The 17,660-nt window shown below is 37.0% G+C and overlaps 1 protein-coding gene across 2 annotated transcripts in view; it reads right to left on the reverse strand.

Moving 5' to 3' along the window:
• LOC101861137 (neurogenic locus notch homolog protein 3) overlaps positions 1-17,660 on the reverse strand; it is a 53,043-nt gene that overhangs the window by 14,041 nt on the left and 21,342 nt on the right. The window contains exons 7-20 of one of the 2 annotated variants that reach the window (XM_035970900.1): positions 15,410-15,465; positions 14,706-14,812; positions 13,335-13,460; positions 12,826-12,872; positions 11,546-11,677; positions 10,652-10,762; positions 9,494-9,519; positions 8,349-8,452; positions 7,770-7,943; positions 7,085-7,131; positions 3,696-3,742; positions 2,714-2,826; positions 1,618-1,743; positions 141-187 (exon numbers count right to left, since the gene is read on the reverse strand). In XM_035970900.1, coding sequence (XP_035826793.1) covers positions 141-187; positions 1,618-1,743; positions 2,714-2,826; positions 3,696-3,742; positions 7,085-7,131; positions 7,770-7,943; positions 8,349-8,452; positions 9,494-9,519; positions 10,652-10,762; positions 11,546-11,677; positions 12,826-12,872; positions 13,335-13,460; positions 14,706-14,812; positions 15,410-15,465 — 1,263 coding nt within the window. The remainder of the gene's footprint in view (positions 1-140; positions 188-1,617; positions 1,744-2,713; positions 2,827-3,695; positions 3,743-7,084; positions 7,132-7,769; positions 7,944-8,348; positions 8,453-9,493; positions 9,520-10,651; positions 10,763-11,545; positions 11,678-12,825; positions 12,873-13,334; positions 13,461-14,705; positions 14,813-15,409; positions 15,466-17,660) is intronic. The other variant, XM_013085030.2, reaches the window with a different exon arrangement.

The raw sequence follows: 17,660 nt of genomic DNA on the forward strand, positions 1-17,660 counted from the left end.
ATGTTTAAGAACACATTAATGGGCATTCAAATCGGATAGCACTTACCGCATAGTCCAACAAGAAACTACCTGAGCTGTTCTTTGACTTATGATTATTGGCAAAACATCGAAAGACAAAGTCAAAACTCAACTTTCCTTACCTGTCTGACCAACAAGTGGAACGGAATAACATCTAGTCTCTCCAAATCTGAAAAAAAAACCACACAAAAAAAGCAAAAGCAGTTTTACTTTAATCTGCAGCATTCCCATCATTCTCTTTCTTTTTACCCACACTGTACTTTCCTTCTGTAGCAAAACAAAACCAATTGCAATATAAACAAAAGGACTATAATTAAATAGAATACTTTATTGTGTATACTACAACAATTTCATCCAGCTGGAAAAGATAATTTTGATATTAGGAATAGGTAAGAAAAAAAGGTGATCTTGAACATGAAAGTGGGGATTTTCCCAAAGGGCACAATTGCAGTAGGAGCTGGTTGTTTTCTTTCTATCATAATGTCGAAACTGAGAGACAGCCCAAGAATTTCCCTCATAAAATGTTCCTAAAGTAAAAGTTGTCCCGTTTAAAAACTTTCAAGCCAAACTATTCTAGTGCTGGTATAAACACATTAAAACCACACTGTGTCTTAGGTTCATGTAGCCCTGTCAGAGGTGTATGGGAAGGCCTGCTATGCAATTACAGTAAAGTCCACGAATCTCGAACACGAAAATCACGTATCTCGAACATAATGCTTGGTCCCATTTCAGTCACTACGTTTTCTTTGTATTGATTCACGGAGTTCCCGAACATGCGACACTCGAATCTCGAACATATCCACTTCATATTCTCAACTAAAAACCCCGGATTTACAGCCTTTCTAGAAGCGGGTAGGTGTTTCTTTGTTATTGTTACAGCCAAAACATGGTCCTTGTCTCACCACGAGAGGCTCGAAGAAGGGGGGATGGGGAAGGGGGGTTGGGGAGTGATGCTGACCGCACCGCAAGACTGGCTCGCCACACGTGCAATCATGCTGAGGGACACTCGCGGTGCGGATTGTAAGATGCGTAACTTTCTATAAGCCAATGGAATGAGAGGAAAGGAAAGATGTGGGAGTCAGCTGTGCTCATGTGATATCTTCTGTTTTCCTCTTTTATTCATCACCTTGCTTTCACATCGCCAACATGTTCATCAAGTGAGCTAACCATGTTAATTGTTTTAATATTCTTTTTTTAACCTCCCTCGATTTTCTTTGTATTTGGGGCTTTCACGGACATGACGAATAATAAAAATTTCTAACAGTATTTCCAATCCCTGACGAATTCGAGTTACCCTTGTTTGACTCTATGCTTTTATATCAGGAGTATTGTTCAAAGAGCTGACGATTTAGCTTAAAATGCCACAATCAATAACTCCTAATCCTTGAGTGGCCTGAAACACTATTGTCATAATAATATACAGAAATATGTAACAGCAGATCTTGCAGCAAGTTATTGAGAGTAACAAAAAGGAACACATAGGTTCTTTTAGTATTTCTCTCTTCGTTTCAAAATCAATTCCCATAACTGACTTCAAGAAACCCCAAAAAGATTCATCCAGGGTATTTTTAATGCAAAGACAACCAAAAAGAAATTTACCCTGCTTGTAGACAGAAGTAGGGATCTGCGGGATCAGGCACAAATACTATGTCAGTCACACACAAGCCATTTGCTTGGGATGAATTAAAAGCATAGGCAGAGCCGTTGGTGACCATTGGAGAAGGACTGTTATTAGAGACAAATAAAACATGCATAAGTAATGGATGTATATTATACGAATTGTCTGCAGACAACAATTAAATTGCTTAAAGTCTTGACATTGATTGAGATATTTTTATATTCCACATGAGCTGTTATAATTCATTTATATAATGTGACATGACTTGGCAGAGTATTAAGAGTAAACATGTATAATAATCAAATCAAGAAACCTATTAGATGCTTCATGAAAATACTTATTGGAGTAATACATCTAGCACTTTAGATTAAAAAATCAATGGTTTTTTAAATTGTTTGTGAGGAAGCTGACGAACAGAGATATCAGCCAAAAATCAACACAAATATCAAATTTGTACACTTTTAACTAATGCCATTTTCTCCAAGTTTAACATGTCTTTGGTCGTTCTTACTAATAAATTGTACAAACTCAGCCTGCAAGTTTGATGCATCTATGTCCATAGGGCTAAATCCTGAGAAGTACTTCATTTCACAAGAATGCCTCACATAATATATACACACGATCTTTGCACATCCTTTTAAAAAAATCTTTGAATCTATACAATAGGCCTATCAAGTGCAATGCCAACCTTTTGTAATTAACCGTCAAACTATACTTAAAAGAAGCAAAACGCAATGCGCACAAAACTTTTGTAAACCTTTCTGAGTACATATGTTAGTTTGTTGCATTTTAGACAAATCCAGAAGGTGGGTGGTTTCCAAATGCTCTGGTGTTGTTTTCTCCCTATCTTATAAAACATCTATCGTCCAAATCTCTCCTCCTTCTTTTGTTTGTATGTTACACTCTAATAACACCTCTATTCTTCAGCACTATGTGACCTGATTGTGTTGCAAATGCTATAAAACTCTTACACCCCTCCCCCCCCCAAAAAAAAAATAAAAGGACAACAAACAAACCCAAAAACAAAACCTAAACACAGAGAGATTCTACTGAATAAATTCAAGGAGTTATCCTTACCAGTTACCAGTGGTTATGTTTGGCTTTATGTAGACTAACATATGACATCCCCGCACACCATCAGCACAAGGCAACTTGCTACCAGAGGGCAGTGTAGGTATTTCAAACTTTGGCTGAAGAAAGTATGATTATAGTAGTTTACAAAATCACTTGTTTTATATAAGAAAAGTGTAGTAATCAAATGAATATTGCCTAAAGCCTAAACAAAGGCATTAATATTAATTTTTCTAAAAATACCACTGAAGTGAACTGCAGTTTTCTGACAGTAAACTGCATCAAAACACAGAGGGAAAGACTGAAAGACCATAGATATTTATCCATGCACATTTGTACTAATGCTTGCATACATTCATGCATATATACACAAGTGCATACACTTGCCCACACATTCATACCATTCATTCATTCATTGATTCATTTACACAAACATAATGAGTTCTTTACTTTAAAAAAAGATTAGCTTTTCTAAAAATAAGTACATAATGTAAAACATAGTACAACCAATCACACATGCCAAATAGCTGAACAGTGATTCCTGAGGGACCAATAAATTATAAGAAGACACTGAGTGAAAGGGGAGATACAGTTGTTGTTTTTTTAATCAAAGGGCCTATGGAATATTGACTACGGAGTTGGACATAATGGTAGCCCCCCCCTCCCCTTGTATGTTTTAGCTAGACATTGAGAAAAAAAAGTGCACAACTTTTGAAACAAAACAATAAATCGCATGAAAGATGTCAGCCAATTTCAGAAAAAGTTTTTTTCTGGTGAATGCAGCTTTAGGGCTGGTTGAGGGATAAGAGTCTACAAAATCAATGTAATCTTCCTTGCAATATTATAAAGCATGCTATTATTGTAACTGCCACTGTGTATAATACACATTTTGTCAATACAGGACTTGAGGGAAACAGAATTTTCATACTTTGCGTTATCCTAAGAGTTCAAATCACTTTTAACATTTTTGGGATTTTATTACACTTACTGTAGTGGGGTTTGAGGCTGAAGAGGAAGATGCTGGTGTTGTAGTGACTGCAGAGAAACAGAGAAGGAAAACTTTAAGAAATATTTCTGAAAACTGAAACCATGAAGTCAAGATTACAAAGAGAAGCCTGCCTAAAATGTACACTCACAATACCGTATTTTCTGTTTAAAAGATCAAGTATTATCTTATCCATTGAAAGAAAATAAAGGCATCATGGTGAAATCAGGCACTTGTCAAGATAATGAAATTGAAGAAACTGGCATTTTACCGCCCTTTATGTAATATTTTTTCGATTAAAAAAATTTTTTTTTTACTTAACGCCTTTAAGGTTCATTAACTCATTCGGGACGCAAATTTTTGACCAGCTTTGCGCCCACAGACGCACGATTTTGGGTCAACTTTGAAAGTCTGCCATTTTTTCCCCCTTTTGATGTCTTATAAGTCTATTTTCACTATCTACACATTCAAGATTTGGCCTTTTCTTTAGATCTAACCCAGTTTGCCTGGACATATTCCTAAACTAGCCAGGACTCCTACAGACGTGGTGTATGAGATCAAAAAAAATTTCCCCCACTAAGTCGACAGTGAAGAAATGAAGAAACAAACAAGATAAAGTTACAAACACAACTATATAATGCAACTAAAAACACATCAAAACACAATTTACAGTCCAAATACTGGGAAGAAAAAGTTCCAGTGACGTGAATAGTCCTTCTTTGTATAGTACTCCTCCAAGATCCGTGTTCTTTGTCGCCTCGACTGACTTCATAAATCGCCACAGAAAATTCCAAAAAACGACGCGATATGGTCAAGAGTAAATAAATACAAAATAAAATATGGCTTAGCAATGTCAAACAAAAGTTTGCTCCCTGGAATACCTTCATTTGTACGGCTAAAACGGTAGTGAAATGCTATCGGATGTATACGTCCGATGCGTCTTCAACGGAGCTCAAGGCTATCGGACGTCGGACGAGCGTTCCGAATGAGTTAATAATATATTTATTTGTGGATTTTACTGAAAAGCATTAATTCAAGGCACAAAAATGTAAATATGCAGTTTCCAAGAACTCTCAAGCTTTGGAAGTCACCATGGTTTGGTAGCCATTTTCTCGCTAATTTTACCTCTGAATCAGGCAACTCGCGCCTCCTTCATCGCAAATACCCCGACTTCTATTCGTGATAGATGGTTACTTTTTAATGGGAGTATAGTACGCCACATTTATACATCATGCATCTTCAACAAGAAAGCTGAACAAACAATTCCTCTTTTTCTTGTTGTGTTTTTCTTCTTTTTTTCTTGAAACATAACAATTTGCACAATGCCAATACATTTTTACGGCACCTACAAGTATCGGCACCAAAATCAGGACACGGGACCAAATAAAACCCAACAAAAAACAAAAAAAAAGAAAGCTGAACAAGTTCTATGGTAAAGTCACAAGCTTCAGAGGAAGACAATCACAAAGCTAACATTTACATAAATGAAGAAGCAACCAATGGGTCAGGACTATAAAAACTCCAATGATTGGAAACATTTTATGTACAGGGTGATAAAAACAAACAAACAACTTTACGACTTTTTTTCTAAATATCTCCCCGCAAATGTTGTTAAAGAAAGATGAAATTTGGAACAGATAAACTTCATTTAAAAGGAATTAGTTTGACATAAAATTCAAACAGAAAAAACTTATTTTATTTTCAGAACGGGAAAAGCATAAAGAAAAAAAACCCATAAACGCAAAATGCGCCAGTTTTTAAAAAAAGACAGTCTCGCAAGGAAAGTCATGAGACGATTGATTGGATTTTTGTCTTCTTTTTCTCTATAACATTTAATTGTTTCAACCTTGTGATATTAAACAATATTAAACTTCTCTTAGGGAGTTACAAAACTAACATTTTTGTTCCGGAATTTCTAGAACAAATGCTCTACATGTCCTCCTTTGGACTCCAAACATTTTTAACACGTCGTTTGAAATGCTCGATGACGGTCAAACATGGTTTTCGCGGAATGTTTCTCACTTCATCACAGATTGCTTGTTTCATAATTTCAATGTTTTCAAACTGGTTTTGAAATATTCTGTCCTTCAGATAGCTCCAAAAGAAAAAGTCTAAAGGATTCAGGTCAGGAGAATGTGGATCTCAAATATGTTCACTTCTGCGACTGATCACATGATCTCCAAAGTGGTCAGCTAGCCATGTCATTGATCTGACAGAAAAGTGTGGATTGGCCTCATCTTGCACGAACCACTTTTCTTGGCGATCCAAGTGCCGGTGTCTCCCCAGATCCGTCCAAAATTTCTTCAGCACCTCGACATATTGGTCTGTGTTCACAGTTGCAACATGTCCGTCTCTGTCTTCAAAAAAAAAAAAAAAGGACCCACCAAACCATGAGAGCTTAAAGCCACCGCACTGGACACCTTTCAGCATGGAGAGGCTTCTGGGGACAGTAGGGAGGTGGGTGGGATGCCCAATAGACAGCATTTTAGGAGTTTACATATCCTGAAAGTTGAAAATGCGCTTCGTCACTGAACCTGATGTTTTCTAAGAAACTCTCGCGTTCTCCAAGGCGGTCGAGGAACCACCGACACATTGCCATCCTTTGTCCCCGGTCAGTCTCGCGAAGCGTTTGCCTTACATGAATGTGGTATGGGCGTAAGTTAAGATTTACTTTAGGAATACGGACTGTCGATGTGTATGAAAGTCCTAGCTGCAGGCATCGTCTGCAGACAGATGTCTCATTAGATTCGGCGACTGAGTTCTGCACCCTGACGATGTTTAGAGGAGTTAGAATGGTCCGCGTTCGACATGTAGCAGTCGCTTTTTCTGGAGATTTTTTGTTTCCATTTTCTATACACCCAAACTAACGGAATTTTTAAACTATAACTTCAAAGAAGGCTTTGGTGGCACTTTAGCATTCTTCCCATACCTTGTGCGGAACTTACCAAATGTCAGGGATGGTGATTTTGTGGAGAGGTAATGTTCAATGCAAAATGCTCTCTGCTCCTTATTAAACTGAACCATGATTTGGATAAACAAAAGGAACTTGAAAAAAGACAATGTCTGCAAACGTCCGTTGGCCTGTTAGATTGCTGTAACTAGCAATATGACGCAATTGTTACATTTTGTGATAATGCGTACTGGCGCGTAGTGTAATAAAAGGGGACAAAAGCAAAAAATGGGTTGTTTTTTAATGCGCATTTTACTGAAGAATTATTTATTGGAATCATCTAAAATGAACATCAGTCAGATTCCTTTTCAATGAGAAATTTTGCGTTCAAATTTGAAGACGAAAACTTCAGTGTGGAGGGAAATATTTACGAAAAAAGTTGTAAAGTTTTTTAGGGATCATGAATTACACATAACATAATATAAACCAAAAATAAGCAAACCTTGATCCTTGAAATCAATGTTGAAACACACAGTAGATTGGCTGCTTCTGTGGCATGAAATAATACAATAATTTTGAAAGAAATAAATCAATACTAAACCCCTCTCTCCCATACAAACATAAATAGCTATCTAGTTGGTTTGTTTAAAGTAGTAGAAGTAGTAGCAGCAGTAATACGTGTAGTAGCAGTGGTGATGATAGTAGAAGTAGATTTAGTAGTAGCTTAGTAGACTGTACTAGTGGCAACAGAAGCAGTAGTAGCTGTTATTGTAACAATACATATAGTCTTGGTACATGATGTATTAGCAGCAGTAGTGGTAGTTGGAGTAATAATAGGCAGCGTTTCATTACCATAGACAGTTTTGCTTTGGGTTATATACGTTGAAAACGTCATGAAAAGCTTCAGTAGTAGTGTATTAAAGTACCCTACCAATAGAACCAGTCCAAACACAATTTGCTGTACAAATAACGAGTCCAACTTGTTCTTTCCACCACCTGTCCAAGATAATCGCCTGTACAAACAACCAATTCTAACGTTCTTCTTTGTATCTTTAAAATATTATCATCATAATGGCAATGTTAATTAAGATGTCCACTTGTCTTCAACCACCACTTTTTCTCCTCAACAATCTGTGGCCATCTTTGACTATTTCAACTGTATAGGCCTACAGTGAAATTTTACTCACGTGCTATCAGAGATATTGACACACAACTCTTTGAGACCTGGAGAGGGAGATTCTGTTGTGATGGGTGTACTAAACACATGACCTGGGGCTGCTGTACTCGTTTCCTTGATCGGCTGCTGGATTGTCACAGTGATGTCAGGAGATTTGGGCCCTTCACCAACGACAGGTGGGGACCTGAAAGATAAGAAAAAAACTTTTTCTCCCCCAGACTTTATTCACTTTGGTACGTTTGAACCCTTACACCTAAACTAAATGTCGTTTTCTTCAAGCTCCAGATATGAAAAAACACTGCCAATTGTGGTTCACCACCAACTTCTCCACTCTGATGCTCTCAAGAAACCTCACATTATCCTGGTTTTTCTTCTGTCACTCATCTGTCTCCCAAAATAAAAGATCAAAGTGTTATTTTTCCAAAGTAGCCTATATAAATCAAACAGATCCCATTCACCGTATAGGAATTAATTGTGTTGAATTCTCTGGCCGTATAATATATAATTATAAAATAAAAATGAAACTATTTCTACATTCAGCTACACGTCTATAAAATGCAAACAGGCCTTTTGCATACTAAAAACTTACCCATCACTTTTGCCTTGTGTGTAGACGGGGAAAGTGCACGGTACATTAACAACACATGAAATCTGACCTCCGTTGGTAGGTGAAATCTTGTCCATGGGCAACGGCTACACCAATCAAAAGAAGAAAAGAAATCAGTAAGCAAAGTTCATATTCAAAACTGAATTATAGATCTACCTTTCCTCACTCATAAGTAATCAATAAGTAGAAATAGCTCAACATTCAAAACTTGGGTTTTGTTTTTTGTTGTTTCCCCCCCCCCCCCCCCCCCTGAACCAGTGGCCATCTGAGTTGTAACCCGTTGGCCTGTCGATATGACGAAGAATTTAAATCTTGGTTAAGAATGATGTTAATGGATGCTGAGAAACATATAAATTAGTAATCAAACTTTTCACCTTCACTTGCATTCCACCACAGTTTGAACCCCTAAACAGCTGATATCTCAAATAGGAAAGAGGTTCCTATCCTACTTGATTGTAAATTTCTTTCAGTTTCAGGCAGCTACTGACCATTCAGAAAAGTAGCCTACTCTTTTGGATAATGATTTACACAAGATACTGCATGAACTGCAGTCATCAACTTTTAATTCTCAAAAGAACTTTAACATTTGCATTGTACATACATACACTGCTTACAATATTTTTCTTTGTCCTTGACTGAAATGACTGAGAACTTGATCCTTCTCACTCTGGAATCTGCAGTGTGTGAAAGAACTAGGCATTTTTCTATGACGACTGCACTGAGAAATCTTTTCGGCACAGAAAGAGACCACGGTAATTTATTTGGGCTAATAATTAGTCTCATTCGTCAAAAGAAAAACAAGTCTCCTTGCTTCAATTTCAAAGCAAAGGCGACACTAATATACACCAGAAGTGGAAGCCACTACTAAAGCCATTCCTTATATTTAGTGTAAAATAATGTCATCTACAAGGAACCTAAACATTTTCTCAGAGATGAAGAGAAAAAATGGAATTTACTGTGGACACTTCTTTCATGTAGGCTACAAAGGTTCTAGTCAAAACAGATAAACCAGAAGTGAACTGCAACAACAAAAATACCCATCCCCTCCCTCTTCAAAAAACCCCAGCAAACAAACAAACAAAAAAACCCAAACAAACAAACAAAAAGAACAGAAAAGAAAAAAAAACCTTAGTAGGAGCTGGATCAGGATCATCTGTGAGTCCAGTCATCATCACATCAGGTTTGATTTAGGAAAAGAATAAAATATGGCATGAAAGCACATGTGAAGCATCGTGGTGAAATCAGGTGCTCATCAAAATAATGAAAGTAAAGAAACAGGCATTTTCCCACCTGTTTGGCAATTTTTATTGAATTAACACCTTTCATATCCACTTAAAAACACATTTTTGTGTGGATTTTAGTGAAAACATTGATAAAAGACACCCAAAAAAGTGTAAATTTACAGTTTCAAAGGACTCTCAAGCTTTCGAAGTCACCAATCTTTGGTGGCCATTTTCTCACTAATTTTACATCTGAATCCAGGCGACCCCCACCTCCTTCAATAGTAAATACCTCAACTTCTATGCAAGATAGATGGGTATCTTTTTCATTTGACGCATTGTGACACATATTATAAGAATCCTAAAAACAGCTTTGACACACTGCCCTGTTTCACCGCGACGTGCTTCAGCTGTGAAGTGCAGCTTTGAGTTCTTGCTAAAAAGAGTAGATAAATTCAAAGGCTATGACTTTGTCACAATATGCCTTTTTAAACCACTAAAGCTGGAATGAATTCAACAAAAGAAGAGGAGTAAGAAGAGGAAAAGAGGAAAAAAAATTGAGTAATCTAGATAGGATATCCATGACTGAAATTCCACGTGACTTTTCAAAGGTGTATAAGGTATTTTAATAATATAATAATATAGTATAATATGTGTAAATATTATTTGCTTTTGTTAAATGTACCAGGTACTTGTTTTAAGACAAACGTTCGCTTCAACTTTAAGTAGGAAAAGTATTAAAGTTAAAAGACTTGCCTCTCAAAAACGTCAAGCAATATTGTCATGAAGTCTTCTGTATCCTTAATCAACACAAGTCAGCAAAAGATCGAACAGGGCTCCGCAAAGAGGAGGCAAGCTACTGAGCTGGGGTATATGAACTGGTCATAGTTTTCTGAGTGTAGAGTGTCATTGTAAGATACAAATGAATTTTACAGCACAGCAAATCAATTTTTTACAACGACAATAAAAAGTGTGATATTGTAGGCTATAACATAAATGTATTTCACAGCACTGTGAATCAAGTTTCTACAAAGACAAATAAAAATGTTAATTTTAGATACTTACGAACAGAACAGTTCTGATCTGAAAAGCCAAGAGGACAGAAACACTGGTGTGATGTGTTGGAAGTGGGGTGGCAGATTCCTCCATTGAAACATGGCTGGGCAAAGCAAGGATCTGGACATTGAAGAAATGAGTACATAATGGATGGCGCTGTTGATTATGAGCATGACAAAAGTCTTTTTTTTTACCCAAAAGAAGCAATCTTTCATTTCTCATCTTTATATTAAAAAAACAAACAACAACAACAGTATCAAAGCTGTTATCGGTGGTCCAGCGGTTAAGTGACTGGACTTGTAGTCATGAGGTTGGGATTTCAAAGATTCCTGGTTCAGGCCCTACACTGTGTCTTTGGGAAAGGCACTTTACAAAAATTTTCCCCACTTCACTCATGTGCAAATGAGTACCTTGTCATAAAAAGCGAAAAGATCTTGTCAGTACGTTAGTGTTTAAGTGCCTGTAAAATGTCTGCTTCCCAGGAAGTTAAGATTGTTTCAGAATGCTATCAGATCTGCTGGGATAATAATATAGATTGCAAGGTAAGTAGAGTTTGCTGTTGAGTTAGACTTTGTGCTTTACAAATGCTATTTATTATTTATTATTGAAGCTATTGGATACATTGAAGCTGTTACTATGTACCTGGTGTTAACTTCACCTGTGCGTCTGTCTTGCACAGGTGCTATTTTGTAAATAAAAAGCCTCTGTTTGTGTTGAACCAAAATCATAACTTTGCAGCAAGATATTGTGAGTAATGAGAATAAAGTGTATGAGAACCAGGTTAGAACTAACAGTAAAACAGAATGACTTTGTGAACACTGTTTTATGAATTGGTGTTTTATAATGTTAAGGGGATAACAATATCGTACTGAAGACTATTGGATGTATCCCACATTTTCTCACCTTTAAGACAGTCTGGAGGCAGAAATCCAGCGGCACACACACAATCAAAGGAGTTTGAGGGAGTCCATGTGGGGAGACAGGCTCCCCCACCTTGTTGTGTGCCACACTGAGAAGACTGACATATCTGCTGACCTGCAGATGTTTCGAGCCCATTTTCAATACAAGCATATTAACATGTAGCACTAGCTGCATTCCTTCAGGCTGATGGATGAGAACCGTCCATTTCATAGCTTGTAACACCACTGAAAACAGTAGGCTACACAGCTGATATCTGGTCATAGCTACACATCCAGGCAATAACATATTATTATTTTCGATTATAGGGTAAAGACACAAAAGTCCCACAGAAATTCCGGCCAAAAAAATCTATTGGGCTTAGACTAATTGTTTTAGCAAATGTGCTGTAATTTCAAAAGAAGTGTCATGCAGTGTTGTGCAGGTGCTTGTCAAAGGAATAAAATCAAAGAATTTAGGAACTGGCTTTGGAAGTCACCAAATTTGATAAGGATTTTTTGGCTAGTTTTACCTCTCACATCATGCTACCCCTACCTCCTTCAATCCCAAATATCTCAACTTCTATTCAAGATAGATGGGTATTTTTTGTGTGCTTAATGCAAGATAAATGAACAACATTTCAGAAGATATTAATAACTCTACATGCCCAAAAGTTGACGAGCGCCGAATTCCTCCACGTCTCGATACAAATGGAGTAACCTTTCAAACCAATAAGCCAATCATCTCCATATTTTCAAAATCAAATGTTAAAGGTCATCACGATGAATTTAAAGTAAGAATCCCACCACAAAGGAAGGTTCTCTTGGCCTAGTGGTGTGCTTCAGTGAACATTTGAAAAGACCTTGGCTTTTGGCCTGAATAAACATTTCACTCCACTCCCTATCTGTGCAATAAGCACAGCTGTGGTATCTTTGGTACTGTTTACAATTGAGCAGTTGTTGGACTTGGCAAACAATCCATCTTGCACTCATTCAGTGCCATCATTGTCACACTCCTAACACAGACCAGCAATGACTCTGAGATCATAACACTGAAAGGGAGGAAGTAACGTCAGGATGAATTTAAGATAGATATTGTCAATCTTTTCCCTTACAACACATTAACAAACAAATTTCTCTCACCTGATATAAAACTTTAAATAAAACGACAAACGTCATAATTATAAAGATGCCTATCTTTAAGTACTTAAACGTTATCAATCATTATTTTGAGTATATGACGAACCTACCTCAAATTTAACTATTTAAACCCAAACATGCATTTACCTGTGACTGGTACGAGAGGTACACTAAAACATCGCTTGTCCACAAGCCTGTTTAGAAATCAAATGGAAAGATCATATCAAATCCAATTAACAAGACACCTAGGCAGGATATACAAAATAGAGGTCAAAACTTATACCCTTTTAACCCTGGTCCCTTAAACCCAACAGGACCTGTGCTCCTGAGCTTCTTTGTGTCAACATTTAGATTTTCACCGCAGCAGAAGGGTAAAAGTAAAATACGCTCAGGTTTTTTTCACAGTTTTGTAGATAAGAAAAGATAATTATGTATTATCTTTCTATTACGAGCATAAACCTTCATTAATTTAAAATTCTCCAATAAAAAAGTTCATTACATGGTTTCCACCTTTCTGCACTTGAGATTTTCAATGCATTTGCACAACAACAAAAAATTGATATGCCAATCTTATATTCTCACAGTTACGTGAGTCTTCACCTAGCCAGCAGACTATATTTTACTGTTATAATTTCCTTGATGAATCATTTCCATACCCTGCTTGAAAGCATGTAGGAGTAGTATCATTTGGAATGATGAGCACTTCTGTCTGACACGCTCCAAATGACGTCACTGTGGTGTTGAAAAGATACACGTCTTTCCTGGAAGTCGTCAGGTCAGAACTGTGAGACAGAAAACCTCAGTTAAAGACCTTGCTCCAGATTAAATGACGTCATTGTAACACTCTTCATCTCCATCACAGACGATGTTTGATTCTCACTTGAGGATGATAATTTATTGAGTTCATCAGATTTTTGGATAGAAGAAAGTCCCCTAACACTGTCTAAATTGGTTGGCCCTAGTGGAAAGGGTTGGAGAAGCTCACTTTTTAAAATTAATCAATTATGAGAGCTATATCTATGTGAGTGTTAAACGTTTACAACGATTTTGCAACAACAACAAAATCTTGATCCGGCAAGCTGGAATGGCTGGCAAGTTATGACTATCCTTACATTAACTCCCCAAGGGCAATCCAGCAACATAACTTAAATAAAAGCATAAAAAAGATTGTGGCCAGATGCTGAAGAAGTTAAAGAAACATAATAGTGTATCAATAGGTCCAAAGAGAAAAAATGTCCTTAAAAGGTTTTGTTTCTACAAATGCAAAAAAGCTAACCAAAAAAAATTCAATGCTTGTGAGCAAAAATCAGTATACCATTTATCATTAAGTTATCACACAGATGAAACTATCATCAAAGTACAGAGTAGTGTACTATCTATTTATTTGTCACATCATTAATTCATTACCATTTTACCTGTTCATCTTTACAGGGTAAGGCCAACGAATTTACCAATACCTCTGCTCTATTTCCTTTTGGAAATCATTTCTATGAGAACGTAATATGTAAATTCTGGATTAAATCACTTTTAGAATTTTGAAATAGTCCTCTTTAAAAGAATAATTTGTATACATCTCACAGGGAAAATGTGTTTTGGTCATTCGTTTACAATAGAAGTGGCATTTCAAAGATTATGTGCACTCATGTACCTCACAACAAAAAAGACATAAATGGTTTATGCTGAAACACCTCCGTTTCATAAACATTCACTCTCTTTTCTCTCCTTCTCCACTTGATTTGCAGCACTGTGTGTTCAATAACCTAACTGCAGTTGCAATAAAAATGAATTTTTTTTTCTGTCTGTTCTTACTTTCTCCAAAATAATTCGTTTACTGTGGATTGATAAATGACATTCTGATCTCCACAGGTAGTTAAGTTACCAATATGACGAGGAGCAGCAAAGATACATTACAAATAACAACTGAGAAACAAGATAAAAATTCAGAGGGTAGGAACTGCACCCCCACATGCAACATCTATTCATAGATTTTAAAAATTGAGGATAACAAGGCAGTTTCTGCAAATTACCAGTTTCCAGAAGGATCTTGAGTTATAGCCACAACCAAATGACATCCTGAAGGGTCAGCACAGGGTAACTTACTTCCATCAGGTGGAGTTGGGTACAAGAATTTAGTCTGTTAAAATGTAAATTCATTACAGGGTGAGTAAAAAAATACGTTAACACTATCTGGGCAACACCAAACGGACAACTTAATAATTGTCGACCTCATTACACAGAATCTAAATGGCGAATTGCTCATTACACAGAATCTAAGAGGTGCTGTCTATATAATCCCAGTGCAGGCCATAGGCAGCCTCCCCCCCCTTCCTTCCTACATACATACATTTTTGCGCCACCCATATATATGAAAGTATTGTTATTGGAAGCATTATGCGTCTTTACTTTTGTTTTTTATCATTATCATCTATTATTATTAGTAGACCTAGATCTATTTTTATCAGTGAGAGCAAGATTTTCAAGGCCTTTATGTCAGTTCCAATGTCCAATAAACTGCATTAGTCTTCTCATGATTGTATTTATGAGAGCAGCCCATGCGAGCTTCTTTCAGCAATACCTCACTTGATTTCTTTCCTTTCCATGACATTCTTAACAGGATTTGCAATATTCAAAATGTAAACTATTTTCCTATACAATCCATTATCTTTTATCTAACTCTTTACCGTTGAGTTCGCTGTTTTGTGATATTTCAAATGTTTGGTAGGCCACTTACCCCATGTTGGTTATTGTGGCTGGCAGCGCCTCCTGGCTGAGGTGTGCTGGACACAGCTGGGGAACAATGTTGTTGAGATGAAGATAATATGCAGCATCAGCACTAAGACACAAATATTTCCTCAGAAAGTGATAAGAAAAACAGAAATACGAAAAAGAAGAATGTTGTCTTAGTAATTAATAATTCTATGCAAGAGAGCATCGTGATTTCTGGAGGTCTGAAAGATATTCTATCATTATGTTCATAAATCTGGATGCAAACTGTACATTTATTATTTTGATATAAGGAAGAAACTTCAACTAGAGCAAAAACTGCAGTTAATGTATCTAACAAATAATGCACAGGATGATATCAATTGAGAACTGATTGGGCCTTCCTAGATTTGACTGTGAATGAAAAGCAAGAGAGCACAATATTTTCAATGAGAGAAGCATATTGTATAAGCTTAAAAGAAAATATGAGGTTGAAAAAAAGCTGTACCTGGATCTATGACAAGCACCGAATAGCAGTTTGAGATCATGTTGCCCCTAAAAGGAAAAACAAATTCAACATTTACATGTGCCACATGACAGACAAACAGGTTTTAGTAGTACAGTAGTCTCCGCCTAAGATCCCGGTGCTCAGAGCAAGGAAATGTGGGATCTTAGACGAACCGGATCTTAGGCAAACGGGAGCTTAGCCGACAGACCAAGGGAAGAATCTATTGTGACCCATGTTAAGGCCCACAGCAGGTAAAATGGTCTCCTTCCACTCTAAAATAAACTGACGCGACCCCTGGGTGAGTTTATAACATATTATGGCAGGAAAAGAGTGGTCAACCTTGATGACCAATCACAGTGGCATATGAGGCATGCTATTTACACTTATTTTCCTATCGTGAGTCTCAAATTCTACGCTTATACAGTTGCCCCTCCCCTCCACTTATCTATCCAAAATTTATAGCTTTCCATCTGTGACCGAGTTCCCCCACCTTTTTCGTTATGCATCATTATGTTGTGATTATGACCACACCAATTAAGATTTAGTCTGTCTTGCAAATTAGCAAATAGAGACAATTTTACTGCTGCAATGGCCAAGGAAGAGTTCACAATTCGATGTGATCTCGCCTGGAGCGAACGTGTAGGCCGTACCCACATAGTAAATGAAGTAAGGTTAGGTGGAGAGCTCAGATGCGTGTGCAATGTTGTGAGATAAACAAACACGTCAATCAGTTCACACCTCGGTGTGATCCCGTGAGGCAAACATTGAACCATTTCATCAAGTTTTGCAATGCTTATGTGATCACATTCACAAGAGTAGCTGATCTTTGACGCGATGGGCAATTCAATGATCTCAGATTTCCACTCATGGTTGATCGGCTGTGCCCACCTGGGATTTTGTTCCGTAAATTATGATCTGAAATGATGGATCTTTTCCGAATTTAGACCCTCAGAGGGAACCAGAACGGGATCTTAGGGGTGACTTTTGAAAAGTTAAAAATTCTATTTTCTTAAAACAGTGGGATCGTAAGCAACTGTACATACTGATTGGTTACCAGAGACAACAGGTTTTCTTCTGTACCCATCTTCTGTAATGATGAAGGTTGTGGTTAATAAAAAGCCAATGCCGCTTTAGGGCTAAAGGGAGGTAAGAAATGTTTGTTAAGTTTAGCAAAGGGAAAGATTGCTCATATTCTCTACAATGAGTTCTGAGTCTCATTAGTTCAGAAAACCTACAGCATGGCAACAATAATATTACTTGTTTTTTTCAAGCAATGATTTCTTAATTTTTGTAGGCTTCTTAAAAATAGAGGAAATATCAGTCACGTTCAGAAAAAAATATGGAAGCATCACATCACTCAAAAGGCCACATTTTCACTATAATTTTGTTCAGAAATGTTATATAAGCATAATGCATATAAAAATATTATTGCAAACCATTACTGGGCTTATTAGACCATGCCACTGGAGTTGGCAATCTCAAGATACTACCGAGTGTGATCATAATTTTCAATCCACAAAACAAAAGGCAATATAAACATAGGAATGTGACTTACTTTCCGTCATCCATCTGTACACAAACACTCTTCTGTCCAGGTGTGGGGGATTTTGTAGAGACCTGGGTCACATAGTTAAAACCAGGCAGAGATGTGGAGTTATCTGGTTCCGTGGGGTTTACCAGAATGTCCACACCCGGGGTAGTTGGACCTGGTCGCACATTTGGAACAGATCTGTTGAATGAGAAATAATTCTTCAAAGAAAAGGAAAATTAC

Source organism: Aplysia californica, unplaced genomic scaffold (genome assembly GCF_000002075.1).
Source record: "Aplysia californica isolate F4 #8 unplaced genomic scaffold, AplCal3.0 scaffold00336, whole genome shotgun sequence".
In the NCBI taxonomy this organism is placed as follows: Eukaryota; Metazoa; Mollusca; class Gastropoda; order Aplysiida; family Aplysiidae; genus Aplysia; species Aplysia californica.